Consider the following 21,981-nt stretch of genomic DNA (forward strand, 5'->3'; position numbering starts at 1 on the left):
TGATGGCCAAGATAGGTCGAAACCGGTACTAGTGTAATAATTCATCCACAATAAATGTATTGATCGGTGGAACATTTTTCTTATCTATTACATTGAATCCAATCAATACGGAATATGAAACTTATAAATAATAATAATAATAGCAGATTGTCGTTATATCCGATTTTTATAAAAGCCGGAAAAACCCCCATAAGCATTAAAAATCTATATGAAACGGCAATCATTTTGTTCAAAACTTGCGTTTCGGCAGATGACATCCACACTGTAGCTTCCTTTTTTGTTATTTTCGAAATCCAATACTACGTGAAAGCGTATGTTTAATTTCATTTTGAAAAAATATAGTATTGTTTTTCTCCGAATCCAAGACGAACCCCCACTTTTTCCTTCAAAAATTTTTAATCAGGCTCAAAAAGTACTTTGTAAAATCATATGAATGCCTTTGTAGTACAGTAGGCCTACGCATTTTTAGGCTATTTTTAAACACCGAACATTGGCTTTCGTCATGTCGTATATTTTTTTTGCTGCTGCACAATTATCCTTTATTTCCGCGGGTTTAACGACCAGTAACTTAAAATTGGCATCATAATACCGAAGAGAACCCGTTGAAAATTAGCCGGCAATACCTATTCCATGCGTCTCTACAGTACGACGATCCATCAGGAAATTATTCTTGCTGTTTATAAAACTGTTACTTTTACTCAGCGTCAGACATAACCGGCTACCGCTACACGCACGTCTCGCTTGCCGGCTAGCGATGTATAGGCCTAATTGCGCACGTTGAAAGTAAACGAACGAGTTTATTGCACCTCGGTATGGCCATTCTGCCCTTGCGTTTTTCGTGTACATACCTCACCTGTTCATCTTCGACTTCTTTAAAGCGTCCTTATAGCGGGCCACTGACTGCATTCTTGTACAGTACGCATTTTTTTTTAAGTTCTTTGTCTTCACGCTAACACCAAATGTTGGCTTTAGTTACACCTATGCCGTATTTTGTTGTCTATAAAACTTAATTTTACTACACATCAAGTACAATAGTCTCGTTATAATTCTGCCACTGAGTAGCCGGCCTTTCTAAGAATTCGAAGGCTTGCATGCTTTGATTTGAGAGTTGAGAAACGTTTTTTTAGAGGCTAATAGAACGTCATTCTCTCTTCGTCTATTTCCCGAGATCCAGTGATGTAACACACAGGCACTGTACAACCGGTTGTGGCAGCTAGCGATGTATAATAAACAGGCGGTCGTTTATTGTCAACGAGTTTTGTATAAGCGTGCGCATGCGGGGGAGAAAAGAAGCAGCGTAGTTACCAGTGGTATCCATTAACTTACTATTAGGCCGTAAATGCAAGAGAACCCTCGATTTTTCGCATGAGATTCTGAAAAGAAAAAAAAGAAAGAAAAAACAACTGTCGTCTTGGATTCGGAGAAATAGGTATCACTCCGGACGTTTCTGTGGCAAACACTTCAGTTTTCTTCTTCAAATGGCGTCACCTAACCTAACCGTATATGTATCATGAAAACATATTTGAAACGCACGTAGAGAAATTATAACATCCTCGCTAAAAATTTACATGCAACTAGCCTTTCTGAAATTTAACTAGACATGAGAATATATTAACTATCCTCTGAAATCAATGATGTACTCTACCATATCGTGAGGTATATCACATTCTTACTTAATTTCCGTATGCAACATTAAAATTAAGAGATTTTTTACTTCAGTCTTTATTTTTAACGAGTTAACACCTGCTATCGGCCACATTATTTACGCATTTATTATGAAAACGTGTTATCCTATCTCATTTCAAATTTATTTATTTATTTAGAGAACAGCAGTCGATGGGTATTACTAATCGACTCCAAAATCGCCTTCGAATGTCGATGAGAGAGCTCGCAAATGCACATAGTGAGAAAAATATACCGTACCGAAGATGATCAATAGCATTTTGTGGCGAACGCTTCAGTTTTCTTATTCAAACAGCGTCATCTATCCTAACTTAACCGTACTATACGTATGATGAAAACACACTTCCAGCTCCAGTCGAAAAATGATAACCCTCTTGCTATAAATTTTCATAATAATTTTTCTGTAATTTACCCAGACGTGAGAAAATATAAACTAACCTCTGAAATCAATTATGCACTCTGCCATATCTCGAGGTGTTTCCCATTCTTACTTAATTGCAGTATTTAATTTTAAAATTAAGCGGTCGTTTAGTCAGCCTTTACTCTTAACGAGTTAACAACCGTTATCGGACATGTTATTTTCGCATTTATTACGAAAATATGTTTCATTTCAAATTTTCTTTACGGAAGAGCAGTCAACGGGTACTGCTAATCGACTCCGACATCGCCTTCGAATGTCGATGAGAGAACTCGGTAGTGGACATAGCAAGGAAACGATACCGAAGGTAGTCAATCACATGCAATATAATCGCTGGGATGCATAAATATCGGGAACGGAAAAAATCGCGTGCGCTTAATCGCTCGTAATAACGAATGCGTCAGTGATTGGGTTCTCGCTGTAACCAAAGGACAATACACAGTTTAATATAGGAATTTTGAAGGGACAGAAAGAAAATGTCATTATAACGGAGTTCTCGTTATATGCCGTACTTGCTATAGCGGACTTCTACTGTAATTGTAAACGCTTGTTTATTTTTTGTCGTAATATTTTTAAGTTCAAACCTACCCTTAAATTTAACAGCAAAATTGTTTTTCATTTTTTAGCATGTTCCCTCTTTACGTTACTTTTTTTTCAGTCCCCGCAAAAACGTCCTAACCAGTTTTGGCTGTATTTACTTTATATGTAGACCTAAAACTCATGTGTTCACCATTTATTGTCTTTTTAAATTTAGAAATTCTGTCTTCCAACAGAAACAGCTGGTAAAACTCAGAATACATTCATAAGTTTGTTAAAGAACAATGTAAAATGTTTACATGTAAAATTTATAGCTCTTTATAGCCTAGAAGTCATGTGTTCACTGCACAAAATTTGAGGTTATCACATATTGGACCCCCCCTATATTTTGGCTGTGAAAGTAGGGGGGTGGAGGGAAAGGGTCTAATACGCAAGTAAATACGGTATATAATTCCAGTCATTGTTTGCACACATAAGAAAACAAGTTCTCAACTAAAAAGGAAAAATATTCTCAAAGAAAGTATTATATGTAATGAAACTTCCACAGCTGCCTGATCAGAACAACAATTTAACAGTGAATCCTGCATCACTCGACAAGTTACAACTTGGAGATTGTCTGCAGGACTCTTCTAATTTGCGCAGTTATAGGTCATCATATCAGGCAACATTTAACAGATGTGGGTCATTATTATTAAGAGAGAAAGAAAAAAAAAAGGAAAAGTAGATGGTTTGGGGCAAGAAAATGAATGTACAGGAGCTTCAATAATGAAGTGAAAAAGAAGCTAAGGACTTTGAGACCAACGCATTATAATGTATGTAAAGTGAATGCCTGGCACAAGAACACCACGAGCATGCTTAGAAAGAAGAGCTGAAGAGGAGGAGGCCAGTAGGAAGCCATAGGAAGAGATGGCTACACCAACTGAGAGATGAAGTGGAGAGAAGAGAAGGGAATTGGGAGTCAGTGGTGAGAAAGGGGGAATTTCTGGACAGACAACGATGGCAAAGACTCATTCAACAACACCACACTACCCGGTAGGGTCTAGTGTTGCTCTCCCATTTCTAAAGTCATTGTGCATCAATAACAGCTTGAATAATAGCTGGTATTTTACACAAATTGTGTAGAACACACTAAAACATTGCATATAAAGTAGAACCCGTATTTTGCATTTTTACAGGGACCTGATTTTTTTAACCTTAAATCGAGGTTTCAGTAGAAAGCGTACCCTTTCCAGAGATCTTTGCCTGTATTAACATAAAATAAATAAATAAATAAATAAAACCAATTAATTAATTTAATGAAATAATTAATGCATACTTAATATTTAACAAAGTACAAATAAAGTTTTTTAAATATAACAATGAAACAAAAACTTTTCCTTCAAAATTTCCCTTCCTAAAAAAAAAGGTGCGAGTATTATTCACGTATGTACCGTATTTTATTCTTTATAGTTCTCTTACCAGAACATTAATACTATTTCTGTGCTCCTTAACTAATTTACCTTTAGCCAGTTGTAGACTTTCCTGCAGCATGTCTTCAGTACACATTCACGAGCCTCCATAATGAGGTTAGCCTTCAGCTCTTTGCGCAGGTCAGGCAACAACAAACGAGTCAGTGCCAGGTCCACAGCTTCCCCTCGCAAGGCATTCCAATCCTGTACGTGTTTGCTGAATTCATCCTGAAACATATAGTCAAAGCATCCATCAGAAAAATATCAAACAGACCTGAAGCTCAGTCACTCCAAACTGTGTCACAGGGTGCCCGCTAGTATCCTAAATCTATTTTCCCTTGGGATATTCCAGCAACGCTCGAGTATGTTCATCATACTTTGGAATCATCTTGAAACATATGCTGCATGAACACTTACAATGGCAAATATGTAGGTTCAAAAGAACTGGAAATAAATGTATGATAAATCAAACAATCTGCACCTTATCACAAAAGTGCCAATCTGTGACGTGGGTTAGCAGTTATCCCAGAAACACTACAACCAACTCTTCAAACTAACGCCTGTGTCCATCAGGGACCTTAGTCTTGAAATTGGCATGAGTAAGCTTGCCAGTTCTGAACAGAAGCATATGGGTTTAGTGTTCTGAAACTCAGGAATAAGATCCCAAGTCCTGTAGCAAATGGAAGTGCTGTTTGAATACGTATGCTGGTCAACTATTGTGCATACAAAGAAGCACTTCTGACACATTCCTTTCTTTGTAGAATTTTTCTCTGATAATTTCACCCTTCTGTAATCATTTTTCCCATAATAGCAAGGCAAAATCCATAATTATGGGCAATCCATAATAATAAGCATCTCTACGTTATATAAATTACATGGGTAGGTTTTAAAACATTGGGCATTTTAAAAAGAAACTTTAAGAACATTTTACTGATTTAGATTTAATAACTTTTTATTGTATCAACAAGATGGACTTAGATTTTTAACACTGACTGTCAGTGATGAACTATTCTACATGTCAGTCTCACTCACCATTTTGTTTGGTACCAATCTTAGACAGAAAGCTTAATATTGACATGACAAGTGATTTCCCTGTTATTTCCCCTAAAATATTCTGCCTTTTTATTTCTCTGTGCTTCCCTGTTTTTTTCCAGAAAACTGTAACCCTCTGTGAAACACTGCCTGTGCCCTTCAAAATATATACCAACAGAAATTCATAATTGAAATATACTGCAGTTACTGGGGCTAATAAGCACCTTTCTGCAGCTCTTCTTTTACTAAATTATCCCTTAAATGCTGTATTACTGTACTCGCTCAATTACAGTAAAACACTTTTCCACGGGGGACAAAAACAGAGAACATGTTAAGCGAGAAAACACACTATTGAAAACATGAATAAAAACCATTCAACAGGGATATGTAAATACTTGACATGCGTTTCTTGAATATGCATGCATTTTATGTTGCGTATGTACGGTTACAGTGAAAGATATAGCCTGCATAGAGTTTCTAAAGACGTGAAGAGAGTATTAAAAGGTGTGAAAAACAGGGGGGAAAAAATGATTATTTTTGTAAGTTGCTTTACGTCACACCGACACAGATAGGTCTTATGGCGACAATGGGACAGGAAGGGGCTAGGAGTGGGAAGGGAGCGGCCATGGCCTTAATTAAGGTACAGCCCCAGCATTTGCCTGGTGTGAAAATGGGAAAGCACGGAAAACCATCTTCAGGGCTGCCGACAGTGGGGTTCGAACCCGCTATCTCCTGAATACTGGACACTGAAAATCTTTTTCGCTGGCACTTATTAAGTAACAACAGCTTATTAAAAGGTGTGTACAACACCAGCCAACAAATATGAAGACATTTGTACTGGGGCCTTTAAAGTATCAATATATATTGCATGATCACACTCTAAGACAAATGTTAGCTGAAGCCTTATATTTTGGACCAGTGGGTTACTGAACATTGTTTTCTGGTCACACTCTTCAACCATGAATTATATGGAGGTTAGGTTTAAGAGAATTACTTTGAAAGATGCAGATGCTTGTCCACTTCCTGGATTTTAATTTTTTTTGGGTCTTCATTAGTAAGCGATTTCACGACTTTTTCAGTATCCAAAACCTGGCTACCACAAGAAAAATATACACCACTGAACACAATCGTAACTTATAAATCTCATTTTTTGTCCCATATTGCATCAACTCAACCTTAGTCCACAGAATTATGTTCCTAATCCGTACCGTACGTAGACTATCATGCAAAAAATATTCACTATCATTCACTGTATCACTCAACACAGACTTTCTAATTTATAAATGGAATGTGAAATACAAGCACAAACAGGCTTACTGGGTTATTCAGCAATATCAATGAAAACCAGAACGCAAAATTGGGCTTCTCTGAGGCTAGCAGCTTGTTGTTCTTTTTTTTTTGCTTAACATCGCACCGACACAGATAGGTCTTGCGGCGACGATGGGACAGGAAAGGGCTAGGACTGGGAAGGAAGAGGCCGTGGCCTTAAGGTACAGCCCCAGCATTTGCCTGGTGTGAAAAGGGGAAACCACGGAAAACCATTTACAGGGCTGCCGACAGTGGGGTTTGAACCTACTATCTCCCGAATACTGGATACTGGCCGCACTTAAGCGACTGCAGCTATCGAGCTCGGTAACAGCTTGTTCACCAAAGGTGTAATTTACCCTGTACAGTTCAAGAATTCAAGGACTTTCCCATTTTTTTTGCGTAACATTCTCCAATCTGCCTCCTGTGGTGAGGGCTTTCACCTGCACTGGAAATTACGTTCCTTTCACAAGGGATGACAAAGTACATTTTCAGGGCTAGATGTGATTGTACTAAGCGGTGATGCAATAAGTGAGGAATTTTTATATAGATTTAATACGACTTGAGAGCCTCGAAGGCTCAGGCGGCAGCGTGCCTGCCTCTTACCACTGGGTTCCGTGGTTCAAATCCCGGTCGCTCCATGTGAAATTTGTGTTCGACAAAGAGGATGCTGATGATGATGCTTGTTGTTTTAAGGGGCCTAACATCGAAGGTCATCGGCCCCTCGACAAAGAGGAGGCGGGACGGGCTTTCTCCGGGTACTCTAGTTTTCCCTGTCATCCTTTATTCCAGCAATATTCTCCAATATTATTCCACTTTATATATCAGTCATTAATCATTGTTCCAGAGGAGTATGACAGGTTTCGGCAGCCGGCACAATTCCTATCCTGGCGGTTTCATTAATTCCATTCCTGACCCATTTGAATGACTGGAAATAGGCTGTGGATTTTAAATGCGATGTGAATAGGAACTTAGAATTTACGATGTGCTAAGCGAGAAAACGTCTTCAAAACGAATGCACAAAATGAGGTTTCAATATATACTGCAATTACTGGGACTAATAAGCACATTTCTGCAACTCTTCTTTAACTAAATCAACCCTAAAATGCTCAATTCATTACTTTTTTAAATGTTCATTTTTTCACTTCAAAAGTAAAGCATGCATAATCTATGAAAAAAAAAATGATTTAAAATATTTCTTAATTCTATCGAGCTCTGCATGTATGAAAAGCCGTGCAGTCAGCTACTACTGCTCTGAGATCAATATTTCAGTTCAGAATTTACAAATTTTCAGTGGTGTCAAGGAATTGTTGACCAGAGGTGTAGGGAAAGTTACATTACAACACCAGCATTCCTTTTGGCATTCAATGAACTACGTGAATTACAACAAAAGGAAAATTAATATAAGGGAGATAATACGAAAAGAGAACAACCTACCCTGTAATACAGTTGTTTTGCCTCCTCGATGTAAGAGGCTGAGGTGATGCCGTCGATCTTCTCGCTCAATGTTAGATTGATCAACTTATCACTCTCACCCACCGTCAACTTGAGGAATTGGTCGTCCGTCAGATCACGTACTGGCTTGTTCTTGATGTACTTCATACTGTAAGTTCATTCAAGAAATATTAGTCATGTCAAAAATACCTTGCAGATATACTGTGTATATATTATATACTCATCAATGATGAAAACACTGACTTGATCATTGAACTGCTCAACATTTACGTTTGAATATACACCTTTTTACTCGGTAAAGTCTAGTTTTGTTTCCAGTTACTAAGAACAAACCCTGAAATCACTTAAATTATGGAGTAATGACTGAGCCACATGTTTAAGTCCTTTTCAAGGATTGTCCAAAAGCATATCAGATGAGAAAATTTAATGAAGGTCTTAATCCTTTTCAGTTTGGTTTCAGAAATTTATTTGATACTGATCCTGGTATAGAACTCAGCATGTAAGGCTATATACTAAAAAGCAAATATTGCTACCCTAATGGCTTTTTTTTCAATGGCTCATCAGCACTGCCAACATAACTAGTTACATATTGAAATCACGAGACATAAACATCAACAAATTAATAATAATGTTATTTGCTTTACGTCCCACTAACTACTTTTACGGTATTCGGAGACACCCAGGTGCCGGAATTTAGTCTCGCAGATGTGCCAGTAAATCTAACAACACGAGGCTGACGTATCTGATCGGACTAGCCAGGATTGAACCTGCCAAGTTGGGGTCAGAAGGCCAGCGCTTCAACTGAGCCACTCAGCCTGGCCATCAACAAACTAACTTCAATGTAAATAACACTAATGGAGGTTCCCTTAACCAAGTACATGATCAATCCAGATATTAATAATTAATTATAAGCTATAAATTTCATTTTTGTTCTGTATTGAAGTGCAATTATAAGTCTGACTTTTGGCTGAATGGTCAGCGCACTGGCTTTCGGTTCAGAGGGCCCCGGGTTTGATTCCTGGCCGGGTCGGGGATTTTAATCGCTTCCGATTAATTCTTCTGGCTCAGGGACTGGGTGTATATGTCCGTCCTAACACTCCTCATCATATTCAGACAACACACCACACTGCCAACCACCACAGTGACATGCAATAATGATTACATCCCTCCATCTACGGTTGGCAACAGGAAGGGCATACGGCCGTAAAACACGGCCAAATCTATATGTGTGACACAGTTCGCACCCGCGACCCCACAAGTGTGGGAAAAGCGGTAGGAAAGGAAGAAGAAGATTGAAGTGCAATTATAGGAAATAAATTAACAAGTAAATAATATTACATCAGCCTTGGGATAAGTTTGAGCCACTTCGTGGCCATCTCCAGCCAAAATAAATACAAGACAAAGATAATGTTGCAGAACTTAAGGAAATTCACAATATTCTCACCCTCACTCAATTTAATGTTATAATTTCTGCCTTTATTTTGATATACGAATTACTATAACCGTATTCTAAGGTGTTTGCCTGGTGTAAATAATTCAGGTTCCTTCTTGAAATTTGTAGTGAAACCATGCTGTAATAATACACACAAGCAAATATATTAATTACACGTACAAATGCCGTAACTCAATAAGAATACATAAAGGCTAAGACGGCAAACCCAACAAATGTCGTGACAAGACAAGGTTAAGTTAGGTTACGTTAACCCATGAAGAGTCGTGTCCAGTCGTTTCAACCATTTCTGTTTATTTTGATCAATCCTTCCGCAAACATTGTTTATTATACTTCCTACCCCTCAGTATCTTTCAATGGACTCATCCACACTTCTGTCACACCACTGTTATCTCTCTCCACTTCTTCAGTGAGCGACAAGCTGGCTAACTGGTCGTTTCGTTCGCACGAGACTCCTCACGTTACCCGTCTCCGTTCTATTCCACCATACGCGACTCATGGCGTAGACTTATTTATAAGGCGGAAAGTGCACTGTTATCATTCACTGTTGAGTAGAGGGAGAAGGAGCATTGTCTAGATGAGTGTTAAATGAAATTAAACGTAACTTTAAAATAATTTTCCACAAACAGAACTTGAATTTTTATTTTCAATTTCATCAGCAAAAGGCAATCTCATTATTATAATTATTATGTTAAAAAGTGTTTGTCTGTGTTTAAATAGTATTATCTTATGTTATTGTAAAAATAAATAGTGCATTAATTAAGTGTTTGGTGTTTTATTGATTTCCCGTCGAAACGACCGTACGCGACTCCTGACGTTACACTCGGCACGTGACCTCTTGCCGGTTAATAACAAAATTTCCTTCCATTTAAACTGAAATGAGTAACGTTGTACCTTTGGTGTATAAGCTTACATGACAGGGACTATTTACTAGTTATTCATGTAGTTATGGCACCGTTCCATCAATTTTTGGCCAGAAAAACAAATTAATCATTCTCTTCTTCCACTTTCCCCATACCTGTGATGGATCATACGGGCAAACTGTTTAACACATGTGGTTCTGGCTATGGTAGATTTTTTTTTTTTTTTTTAATAAGTTGCTTTACATCGCACCGACACAGATAGGTCTTACAGCGACAACAGGACAGGAAGGGGCTAGGAGTCTAGGAGTGGGAAGGAAGTGGCCGCGGCCTTAATTAAGGTACAGCCCCAGCATTTGCCTAGTGTGAAAATGGGAAACCAAGGAAAACCATCTTCAGGGCTGCCGACAGTGGGGTTCGAACCCACTATCTCCTGAACACTGGATACTGGCCGCACTTAAGCGACTGCAGCTATCGAGCTCGGTGGCCCTGTTTTACGACTAGATGCCCTTCCTGATGTCACCCTATATGGATGGATGTAATCACTATTGCATGTTTCTGTGGTGATTTGTAGTGTGGTGTGATGTCTGAATATAAAGAGGAGAGTATTGGAACAAACACCCAGTCCCCAAACCAGAAGAATGAATCGCACGCAATTGAAATCCTTGAACAGGCAGGGAATCAAACATGGGAACCTCCGAACCAAAGACTTCAATGCTGACTACTCAGACAAGGAGCTGGACAAAAATTAATCCCTACATACTGTACCAGGAAAGCCTAGGTCCTGGTCCATATCAATCGAAAGAAACGTTATTCCAGCATAAAAGATCCGACCGACGTACGAACATCTATGTAAAGAATGTTCCAGTATGTGCCAGACCCCACAAGTGCACTAGGCGGAGTCAAGTGACGTCACCTGTCGCTCGAAGCTCACCTCCCCTAGAGATATTTCTCGAAAAGAATTTTCTTTTACCAGCTTTTCAACGCCTTAACCAATTTCAACGGGACAAACGCTGAATCATAGCGGACGTCATAAAAGTTAATCCCTGTGAATTTCGAATTAATTCATCCCATGGTTGTTGAGTTATAATAATTTAAAGTCTCAACGAAATTACGCACTCACGGTCACATGGCCAAGAGATGCTACCCCTCCCAGCGCTGGTATCTATATATGTCAAGGCTAGCCAGCAAGCAGGCCAGTACAAGGACGAGTATACAGCTGTGTGTGAGTGAGACAGAGGAGAGACCGACCCGCGTACAGTATGTTCGCGCAGTCACGGTGAAAGTACTTGCCGTCGCATTTCCGGAACGCGAAGTTATATCGCCGACAGAATTATAAAAGACGTCGCACTGTATTTAGTACATCGCGTCGCGACTACAGTCTAATCCTAAAGACATTTTAAAAAAATAATACGAGTGAACTTATTGAAGTGCAAATATCAACTATTTAACGTTCACAGAATATGTCATTACGTGTAGACTTAGGTTACTTCAAATGATATTGAACTTCTACAGAAACTGATGTGTAGAATCACCAGAACTCATTTCTTTTCGAGTATTGAACTGTATTTCTTTATTTACGTCACATCAGTATATGACTAACAGTAGTAATTTGAGTGAAAACTAAGAACTTTTCTGAGGTAATATGACGTTATAATAACAAGATAAGCAGAAAATAATCCTTAGTGACTTAATGACTGTGTTCTAAGACTGTGATTATCGACTATGATTTGCCTTTTCAAGTGTGAACTGTGTAATTATGAACGTTTCAGTAACGACTTTAAATAGTATTTCATACAGGAAGGACTGTGATTCTTTATTTAACGTCTTGAAATTCAATTACGCCATAAATAGTGTTCAACAGTAAATGACAGTGTCAGTGATAACTACTCGCACTAAGTGAATTTTTCGTGTGCGAAAAATCACCCTAACAAGCTGCAATTCTACATGATCCAGTTCCAGCTGTCATCATCTCATCGGGAACGTCAACATGGTGTGTTAAGGGAACATCGCCGATCCTGATTCTCCACGGAACATTCCAGATGTCCATCCTTTGACATTTTGTAGCAACATTTCTTTCCGTAAGTGAGTAGTAACAAACTGACTAAAATTTTTTCATTAATTTTGAACAGTGGAAACTTCAGTGCCGCGTGTGAACAAATATTTCAAAGTTCTCATAATTTCTCAGAAGTGATTAATTTAATTTCAAATTTCATTTTCATATCTCGTAGAAAGACTTTAGGCTTTTCAAGTGTGCTATATATCAAGGTTTACAAACTGAGAACTGAAAACTTTTAACAGAAATTTAATTTCTCATATCAACTTACAATTATAAGTGTGTGCTTAGGTTTAGAAAGACTTTAGGTGGAAATTCAATACCTCATATTCTCACATATGAAAGACTTTGGAATCAGTGATATTTATGCCATTTTCATGAACAGAATTCAGGAAGATTACGTTCAAACTTTTAATTTCAATGCCAGATTTGAGTCAATAATCATATCGCAGGGTGAAGAATTAATAAATTGTTTTGAAAAAATTTTTTAACCATCTATTATTCGCTCTGCGAGTCTATCCTACTCTGTATCGGCTCCAAAACCAAGTTCCACTCCCTGAGGTCCTACTCATGCCCTTTACCCAAAAACTTTTCCTGGTACAATACTGAAAATTTCACTACACAAATTTCTGATTTCAAGTATTGGAAAGGAATAAACAAGTGTCCAATCAAGTCGCATATACACGGTATCTCTTATAAACCCAGACCGTCCAGTGGCATTTCTACTCTCCGAGACCTAAGCAGCTGTATGGGAGACGCGCATAGTTCTTGACCTTGCAAGGAGTGTGAACGTGTTCCACCTAGCAGTCCGAATCTCGGCTGTTGACATGGTGTGACAGTGTAATAAGTACATTATGCAACAAGCCTATAATGGCAATAATTAAGACACGAGTACGTTTATAAAACGAGTGAAGCGAGTTTTATAATTTACATACGAATGTCTTAATTACCATCATTAGGTGAGTTGTATACGACTGTTTATGCTCGATGATAATTATAACTCTATTTTTTAAATATTCATAAATTCCTGTCGAGATGTCACTTGACAATTGAATTTATTGAACAGAGCGCAATATTAAATCTTTAAAAAATGACTGGACATTTTGGAAAAACAAAGTTTAAAACTTTATCTGGATAACGTTTGTACTGGTACGCCGTTATTAACATACAATAAAATTCTCAAAACTGGTCCACCCGGAATCGAACCTGGACCTTCTGCTTGTAAGGCAGACGTGACAACCACTACACCACGGAATCATTGCCATGCCTTGTTGTTCCAAGTGTGTTTAAACAAGTGTACAAATGGTGAAAATCGTTTTCATTGAGAATAATATAAGTTTCATTAATGGTTAGTACAATATTTTTAAAAGTTTCATAAAAATTTTGCAGGTAATAATGATGAAGTAACCTATGAAAGCAATGCCCTGTGTACAAATTGCAGCTGTGGAGATTAAGGTACAGTGCTATTTCTTTTCCCATATTCCCCAGTTTATTTACGCCAACATTTTGGACGGTGCACTTTCCATGTTGGTAATTTATACAGAAGGATGGAGTGTTGCAAATTTCTAGACCTTTTATATTCTTTACAAATCCATGAACTGCCCATGCTATCCTTACTTAATTGATCAAACAGTTTTATCATAATGAAAATCTGAACTCTGATTGGTGGAGAACCTGTATCATAATGAAACTTGAACTATTATGAGCCTCATTAAGATTCAGTTTTCTGGCATATAATATTTATATTTAGGCATCGTCGAGCATAAAAACCATTTCAAGTACGAGTCGGCTCGACAAGTATGCAATGCATTTGTTCCACAATTTTCCGGTGAAGTGCTACCTTCATGAGCACAGATTCTCGACATTGTAAATAAATAAATAAATAAATAAATAAAGAAAGAAAGAAAGAAAGAAAGAAAGAAAGAAAGAAATAAAATAAATAAAATAAAATAAAATTAAATAAATAAATAAATAAATTTTGAAACTACTGGCTCAATGCTCAATAAAAACCATGCACAAAGACGAACAGTTTTAACTATTTAAAACCTGCTGAACCAGCCAAAATACTGAGATATTGTGAGTGGTGTCTTGCATCATTGAATGATGGTTTATTCGAGACACAGCTTGTGTTCTTTTCAGATGAGGCCTGGTTTCATCTTAATGGTCGTGTGAACAGTCGTAACTCTTGCTATTATGAAGTCAAGTAAGACTTACTCACCTATAAAGGTAATGATTTTCATCAATGAACTTTATTCCCTTTTTAGTGGGTCGTACACTTATTTTGGCCCTCTCAAAGTACGTTTCTCTAACACATCTCCTGACTAGGGGATCGCGAGATAACTGCATGGCTACCATGAACTTGGTAGCCTTCACAACATCCTCTGGAGTGCTGAATTGGCTGTAAATAAAGATCCAAATTTTAACCTTGGTATAGGAATAGGAAAATTGAGTAAAATGAGTACAAAAGTGTCAAGAGTAAAATATTACCTGCTAACAAATTCTTTTGCAACATCAAAGGGATCAGTAGGCTCCTGCTCTACTTCATGACGCTGGTAGTTATCTCTCAAGTTCTCACCAAACTGTTCAGGACTGAGACCAAATCTCTTGGCCAATCCATCTAGAATGATATAATACAGAGTCAAACCTTAACACTGCATTCCAATTTTTAGACATGCATAAAATGAATCAGTATTTACTGTTCTGACTTATGTTTTTATGGCCTGGAATAATAGAATGATATAGTCTCTTGGGATTATGTCAAGTACAATGAGACAAACAGGAAAATGTAACATTTCACTAAGAATTTGTTCTGTGTCAGATGTAAACAATGACTGTTCTAATAATGTCAAAAGATTTGAATTCAAATGCAGTAGAGAACGTAAATCCTGTTTTGGAAAAACAGTTGATTTAACAGATGATGATGATGATGATGATGAATCAACAAAACATAACTTCAAAATCTGCTATTCAATTTTTTTCTTTTGCCAACACCTAGCAAAATTTTATGCAGCCCAGGGGGTTCAGAAAACATGGTTTGAAAAATGATGCATTATATAATTCGTCACTGTCCACACACAGAAGAAAAATAGTTTTCAACTAAAAATAAAAAATACTCTCCAAGAATATGTGGTGACACTTTTATAGCTGTCTAATCTGAACAATAATTTAACAGCAAATCCTTGATCACTCAACATGGACTCTTCAAATTTGCACAATTATAGGTCTGAAACTTTTATAGCTGACAAATCAGAACAACAATTTATTTGTGAATCCTGCAGAAATGAACAAGGATTCTTCTAAATTTGCACAATTACAGGTCATCAAATCAGGCATCATTTAACACACATGGGTCATTATTATACAGGGAAAAATAAAAGTGGGGAACAAGAAAAGGAATATACAGGAGCTTCAATAGCGAAGAAAATGTATACACTTAAATACTTCTGGGCAGTAGAGATAATGGTATAAAAGTAAGATTAATATTAAGCACAGTGGTCATTTCATCTGAAGATTAGGATAGAGGTGAGAGGGGAAGACTGGTTGATTAGCATAGTGGCTTAGTTGCTTGCTTTCCACCAAGATGGTCAGAGTTTAAATCCCAGCTGATATAGGGCATTAATTTTTACCTAGAAAATCATGCAGTGTCATTTAGACACCCAGGCTAATTTGGGGTTTTGGACAGATCTTTTCCATGACACCTTGTATCATCAAACCAAATAATAACAACAACAATTAGGTTGAACCCACTGAAATTTGACGGAATACCAAGTCCATCACATATATCAGAATATTAATGGAAAAGTTAGTCGCTTAGCAACCTGTTGAGTACAGAATGTATTGCTGTTTAGGGTAAGCCATCGCCCGCAATTATTATTGGAGTGCAATAATAATTAACCTTATGTTTTAATGGTCCACCTTTTCAATACTCTATTATACAATGTTTACATTACATTTTTAATCTTGGAACTAGTTTCGACCTTGGCTGGCCATCATCAGCCATAATACAAAACTGCACAAACACATGTAATGACTAAAACAAATGTACAAAACACTTTACGTTAAAGGTATTAAAAGGATCTGGCATGAACCATTATGCCACAACATGTAAAATATAATGAAATTAAAATAAAGCTCTAAAATCCTTGCTTCTTGTAATGGCTGATGATGGCCAGCCAAGGCCGAAACTAGTGGCAAAACTAGTTCCAAGATTAAAAATGTAATGTAAACATTGCATAATATAGTATTGAAAACATAAGGTTGATTATTATTGTGATCACAATTCAAGATGGATCAAAACCATGAAGTTTATATCCTATGATTATTAGAATGATCATTTAATGATTCGATTTTATGATTATTCAAAGTGGGCGGAACTTAGAGACCTATCAATGTTTCATGATTCACTGGCAGGGAATTCTGGAGAGAATAAAACAAAAATGAAGCAAATCGGTCCAGTAGAATAGACAGATGGATTTGCCAAAGCTGTTTTTAGTAAAACTCTTTTAATATATTCTGATTTCCGAAAGGGTGAATGGCAACTGGACCACGTTTGCATGGATAAATTTCACCATCATGAAATCTACAATGTCAAAGTCCTAAGGGGGGGAGGGGAAGACTCAGGGTCAGATCACTATGTTGTTAAGATCAACATAAAATTAACTTCAAGGGTTAAGAAAAGACCTCCAAATAAAAATAGGAAAGAAAAAAAAACATAGACCCCACCACCTTAATAAATAATACGGAGTACTACAGGAAAAGGATCTGTCAACATTAATATTGTACATAAGAAGAAAAGACCACCAAACTAAAATCAATAGCAGAAGAGTTAGCTCTAACAAATCCTATGAAAAAACATGCATGGTGGGATGAAGAATGTGACCAGGCAATTGAGAGAAGACACCAAGCTTGGATAAATCATAAAGCCCAAAAATCCGACGAATCTAATTTTGAACTAATAAAACAAAGAAAGTCAACCCATCAAATCATCAGACAAACCAAATGCAAATATCTTAAAAATGCCTTATCAAGAATAGAAGAGAGTTTTAACAAAAAAACAACGAGATTATTATAAAACCTTTGGCAAATACCTTAAAAAATATGAGCCCCCAATATTAATGCTGAGAGATAAATCAGGAAGGTTAGCCCATAGTAATCAAGAAAATGCAAAGATCCTCGCAGACACATTCAACAAACTTTTGAATTGCGATGACGCAATGGAAACGTTGGAAGTAAATACTGACACACCCGTTTTAACCACCTCAGATCTAATAGATCCTCTAACTCTCGATGAGGTGGAATTTGCAATTAAGGAACTAAAAAATTATAAGGCATATGGTGAAGACCAGGTCTTTGCAGAAATCTGGAAAAATGCAGGGAAACCAGCAGTGCAGTAGGAAAAACAAGAAAGGACAGGGAAAGGAATGAGAAAAAATTGCATAAAAAGCTTTCAGAATGGAGAGAAATACTCAAAGATGGTTTAGCTATGTTAAGAGGAACAATCATCAATCAGTAATCAAAGATCTGCACTTAGGGCTGTCACCCAGATCCCAGATTCTCTATCAGTTGTTTACCTAGCCTCCCCTTAAGCATTTTCAAAGAACTTGGAGGATGAATGCCTAGCAAAATTTCGTGAAACCCCAGGGAGTTCACAAACCACAATTTTGGAAATGATGCAGTATATAATTCCAGTCATTGTTCGCATACAGAAGAAAACTAATTTTCAACTAAAATGGAAAAAATATTCACAAAGAAAATAATATATGTAATGAAACATCCATAGTTGCCTGATCAGAACAACAATTTAACAGTGAATCCTGCATCACTCAGCAAGTTGCAACTTGGATATTGTATGCAGAGCTCTTCTAATTTGCATAGTTATAGGTCATCATAACAGACAACATTTAACAGATGTGGGTCATTATTATACAGGGGGGGAGGAGGGGGAGGGGAAAGGAAAAATAAAAGAAAAGATGGGTCAGGGCAAGAAAATGAATATACAGGAGCTTCACTAATGAAGTAGAAAAAAAGCTAAGGCCTTTTTTTTTTAGACCAACACGGTACTATGTACCCATACAGACTTATGCAGCTGAGACTTGACTTTGACGAGCAGGCAAGAAAGTACAATTCAAGCCAGTGAGATGAAATTCCTAAGAAGTATGATGCAAAAGACAAGAAAAGACAGAGTGAGAACTGAAAATGTTAGAAAGGAAATTGGGATAGGAAGCTAAGTGAGAGAACTGAAAAGAATAAACTAAGGTGGTTTGGATATGTAAAGAGGATAGAGGAAAATAGAATTCCAAGACAGATGCTGGAGTACCTGGAATGAGGAGATAGGAAATTTTGGAATGAAGATTAGTACTGCAAAAGGGAAGATTTTGATCATGACAAGTGTTGTAACCAAGGTTGAAATTTACAGAACACAACTTTTATTGCTTCACTTTATGATATTTACACAAATAACTGAAATTTATTTTGAAGCAAAAAGGAATATTGAATCTTGAGAAAAGTCTGTCTTTATACAATATGTACAGGTTTACAGTCTTTATATACACTTCTATCTTGAAAAGATAGTCTTTGTGAATTGACACGTTGATAGTCGAGAACTATCTGGCACACTAACATAAATGTCTTTGAGAGTCCTTGTTTGTTGAAGTGCCTGAATTCCTAAAAAGCAAGTTCAATTGATTGAAGAAATTCCACCTAGCGAAACTAAGGGAGCTTGCGTCAATTAGGGAATGAGAATGGCTTGTAAAAGAATTACGGAACATAGGCAGCGGAAACAGGTAAGGGAGCGGTGACCAGAGGTGAAACCTCGTACTGCCAGAAATTCAGTCCACCTGGTCGAAGCACATTTTCAAGAGGAGTAGCCTCCGTGCTCGACGTAGGGTGTATTCTGGAGCTGGACACCGGGGCAAGTGGGCAATTGAGCAGGCAGGGAGCTCCTATTTATAGTACACTCAATGGTCAGGCACGCGCACTGAGGGCTGCGCGTCGAAGCTAGCAGAATGATACACAGGCGCGCGTGCAGCTGGCTGGCAGAGCGAGAAAGGGAGCGCCGGACATACAACACCCTCCCCTCCTAAATACGCCGGTACGGCGTGAAACGGCGGCGGCGCTGGCGGCGACTGCGATGCTGGGGTGGAGCTGCTGATTTCTCTGTTGTATTGTCCGGAGCTGGAACTGGGTGGAGTGGCGCTGTCTCGTCCTGAAAGGAACCCATGGTTATTAAATGATCTAAGGCTCGTTCAGCAATAGATTTATCTGGTTTAGCAATAGCATCAATAGCTGGACAGGGGCGGTAGCGCAGGCGTATCTGATCTTGATGGCGGCAGATACGTTTCTCCGTAGTCTGTATCTCGTATAGACGATGACCCAAAGATCTGCAGATGACTCCAGGTATCCAGAGTGGGTTGGATTTGAATGTCCTGGTGTAGACCTTGTCGTTGAGGGAGAACTTCGTTGGTGATGTCTTATGCTGGGCCGGAAGAGGCTGTAACAGAGAAAGTAAAGTTCTGTGAGGTCGTCCATGGAGCTTCTGTGCAGGAGTGATATTATCAGCGCCGGGTAGGGTTCTGTAGTTGTTTAAGAGTTGGAGCAAGGCTTGGTCTTTAGTTAAACCTGAAGAGACAGCTTTCTTCATACTTCTTTTAAATGTTTGCACGAAGCGTTCAGCTTCACCATTAGATTGAGGGTGAAAAGGTGGTGCTAGGATATGACGAATGCCATTATGTGTACAAAAGTTCTGAAAAGCAGTAGCTGTAAATTGAGGTCCGTTGTCCGAAATGAGTACTTGCGGTAAACCTTCTGTAGTAAAGATTTTCTGGAGAGCACGAATGGTAGCTTCGGTTGTAGTAGTCGAATGCATATCCACGACATATGGAAAGTTTGATAGTGAATCGATGACTATTAACCACATGGAATTGAGGAAAGGACCTGCGAAATCGATGTGAACTCGTTCCCATGGAGTAGTAGCAGGAGGCCATGAAGCAAGATCAGAAGACGGGGCGTTCTGATTCGTTTGACATTGCTCACAATGACGTATTAGCTTTTCGATGGCGGCATCAATACCGGGCCAGTAGCAGTGTTGACGGGCGAGTTGCTTTGTTCTGGAGATACCCCAATGGCTTTGGTGTAATAATTCGAGAACTTGTTTCTGTAGGCTAAGTGGGATAACCACTCGGAAGATGGTGCCTGCTTCTAGTAATACAACTCCGGCACGAGTCGTGAGACGATGCTGCATACGATGATAAGGTGCAAGGTGGGCAGGAAGTGTGCTCTGAAGAGGCCAACCGTTGCGGATGTAAGTACGTACAGTAGCAAGTGTACTGTCCTTATCCGTAGCTTTAGCTATGCAGGTAGCATCAATAGGAAAACTGGATACAGTATCTTCAAGTTCTATGTCCAACTGAAGACATTCAGATTCTTGAGAATCGAAGGCAGTATCAGGACCAACGGGTAAGCGGGAGAGGGCATCAGCATTACAATGCTGGGATGTGGCTCGATATACAATCTGATAGGAATAATCAGAAAGGAACATGGACCATCTTTGAAGCTTTCTGAGGGAATTCTCTGGGATCTTATTACCAGGATGGAATAAGTGTACGAGAGGCTTATGATCGGTAATGATCAGGAAATGGTTGCCATAGAGATATTCATTGAAACGGCGAATACCAAAGATGATGGCTAAAGCTTCTTTCTCTATCTGTGAGTATCGACGTTGATGGTCATTAAGTGTTTTCGAAGCGAAGGCGATGGGGCGTTCTTGTCCATGACGATCCTTCTGGGAGAGAACGGCACCGACACCGTAGTCTGAAGCGTCAGTAGCTAGCGTGATGATCTTGTCGGGCTGAAAATGAGTGAGTTGTATAGCTTGAATTAAGGCGTTGTTGATTGTTTTCCATGCCTGTTGGCATTGCGGAGTCCACTGAAACTTAACACCTTTTTTACGTAGAGCGTTTAATGGAGCTGCCACTGTAGCGAAGCGTGGAATGAACTTATTATAATAGTTCGCTTTGCCTACGAAGGACTGAAGCTGCTTGAGGTTCTGAGGTGCTGGCATGTTTACTATCGCTGAGACATTCCGTGTACTAGGACGAATTCCATTCTTATCAAGTATATGTCCTAGGTAGTGAACTTGAGGTTGAAAGAAGGTACATTTAGCGAGATTCGCTCGTAGGCCATTGTCTTTCAATTTCTGGAGAAGGAGGCGTAGATTGGTTAGATGTTCCTGATGATCTTTTCCAGTAACAATAATATCATCCAGGTAGTTCGCACAACCGGGAATGGAGGCGGTGAGTTGAGCCAAATAGCGCTGAAAAATAGCCGCTGAGGATGAAACACCGAATGGGAGCCGCTGGAGCTGGAGCAGTCCGAGAGGAGTGTTGAGTGTGAGAAATTTCTTAGATTCTTCGTCTAAAAGTAGCTGGAGATATGCTTCTTTAAGATCAACTCGAGAGAAGAATTGTCCACCAGAGAGACGACGGAATAAGTCTTCTGGACGTGGAATAGGAAAGATATCTGTGTCGAGTTGTGCGTTGACTGTAGATCGAAAATCGCCACAAAGTCGAACATTACCATCAGGTTGCTTGATTACCACGAGTGGAGTAGCCCATTGACTAGAAGTAACTGGTACAACAATTCCAGTTTGTATCCATCTTTCTAATTCTTTCGTGACCTGGTCTTGAAGTGCTAGGGGTACTGGACGAGCTTTGAGGAAGCGAGGCTTAGCTCCGGATTTC

At 38.5% G+C, this 21,981-nt stretch overlaps 1 protein-coding gene across 1 annotated transcript in view; it reads right to left on the minus strand.

Moving 5' to 3' along the window:
• The window catches only part of Spt6 (transcription elongation factor Spt6), a 193,602-nt gene that overhangs the window by 93,169 nt on the left and 78,452 nt on the right, over positions 1 to 21,981 (minus strand). Inside the window, exons 13-16 of the mRNA XM_068230569.1 lie at positions 14,732 to 14,861; positions 14,463 to 14,642; positions 7,861 to 8,026; positions 4,138 to 4,314 (exon numbers count right to left, since the gene is read on the minus strand). Coding sequence (XP_068086670.1) covers positions 4,138 to 4,314; positions 7,861 to 8,026; positions 14,463 to 14,642; positions 14,732 to 14,861 — 653 coding nt within the window. The remainder of the gene's footprint in view (positions 1 to 4,137; positions 4,315 to 7,860; positions 8,027 to 14,462; positions 14,643 to 14,731; positions 14,862 to 21,981) is intronic.

Source organism: Anabrus simplex, chromosome X (genome assembly GCF_040414725.1).
Source record: "Anabrus simplex isolate iqAnaSimp1 chromosome X, ASM4041472v1, whole genome shotgun sequence".
Classification (NCBI taxonomy): domain Eukaryota; kingdom Metazoa; phylum Arthropoda; class Insecta; order Orthoptera; family Tettigoniidae; genus Anabrus; species Anabrus simplex.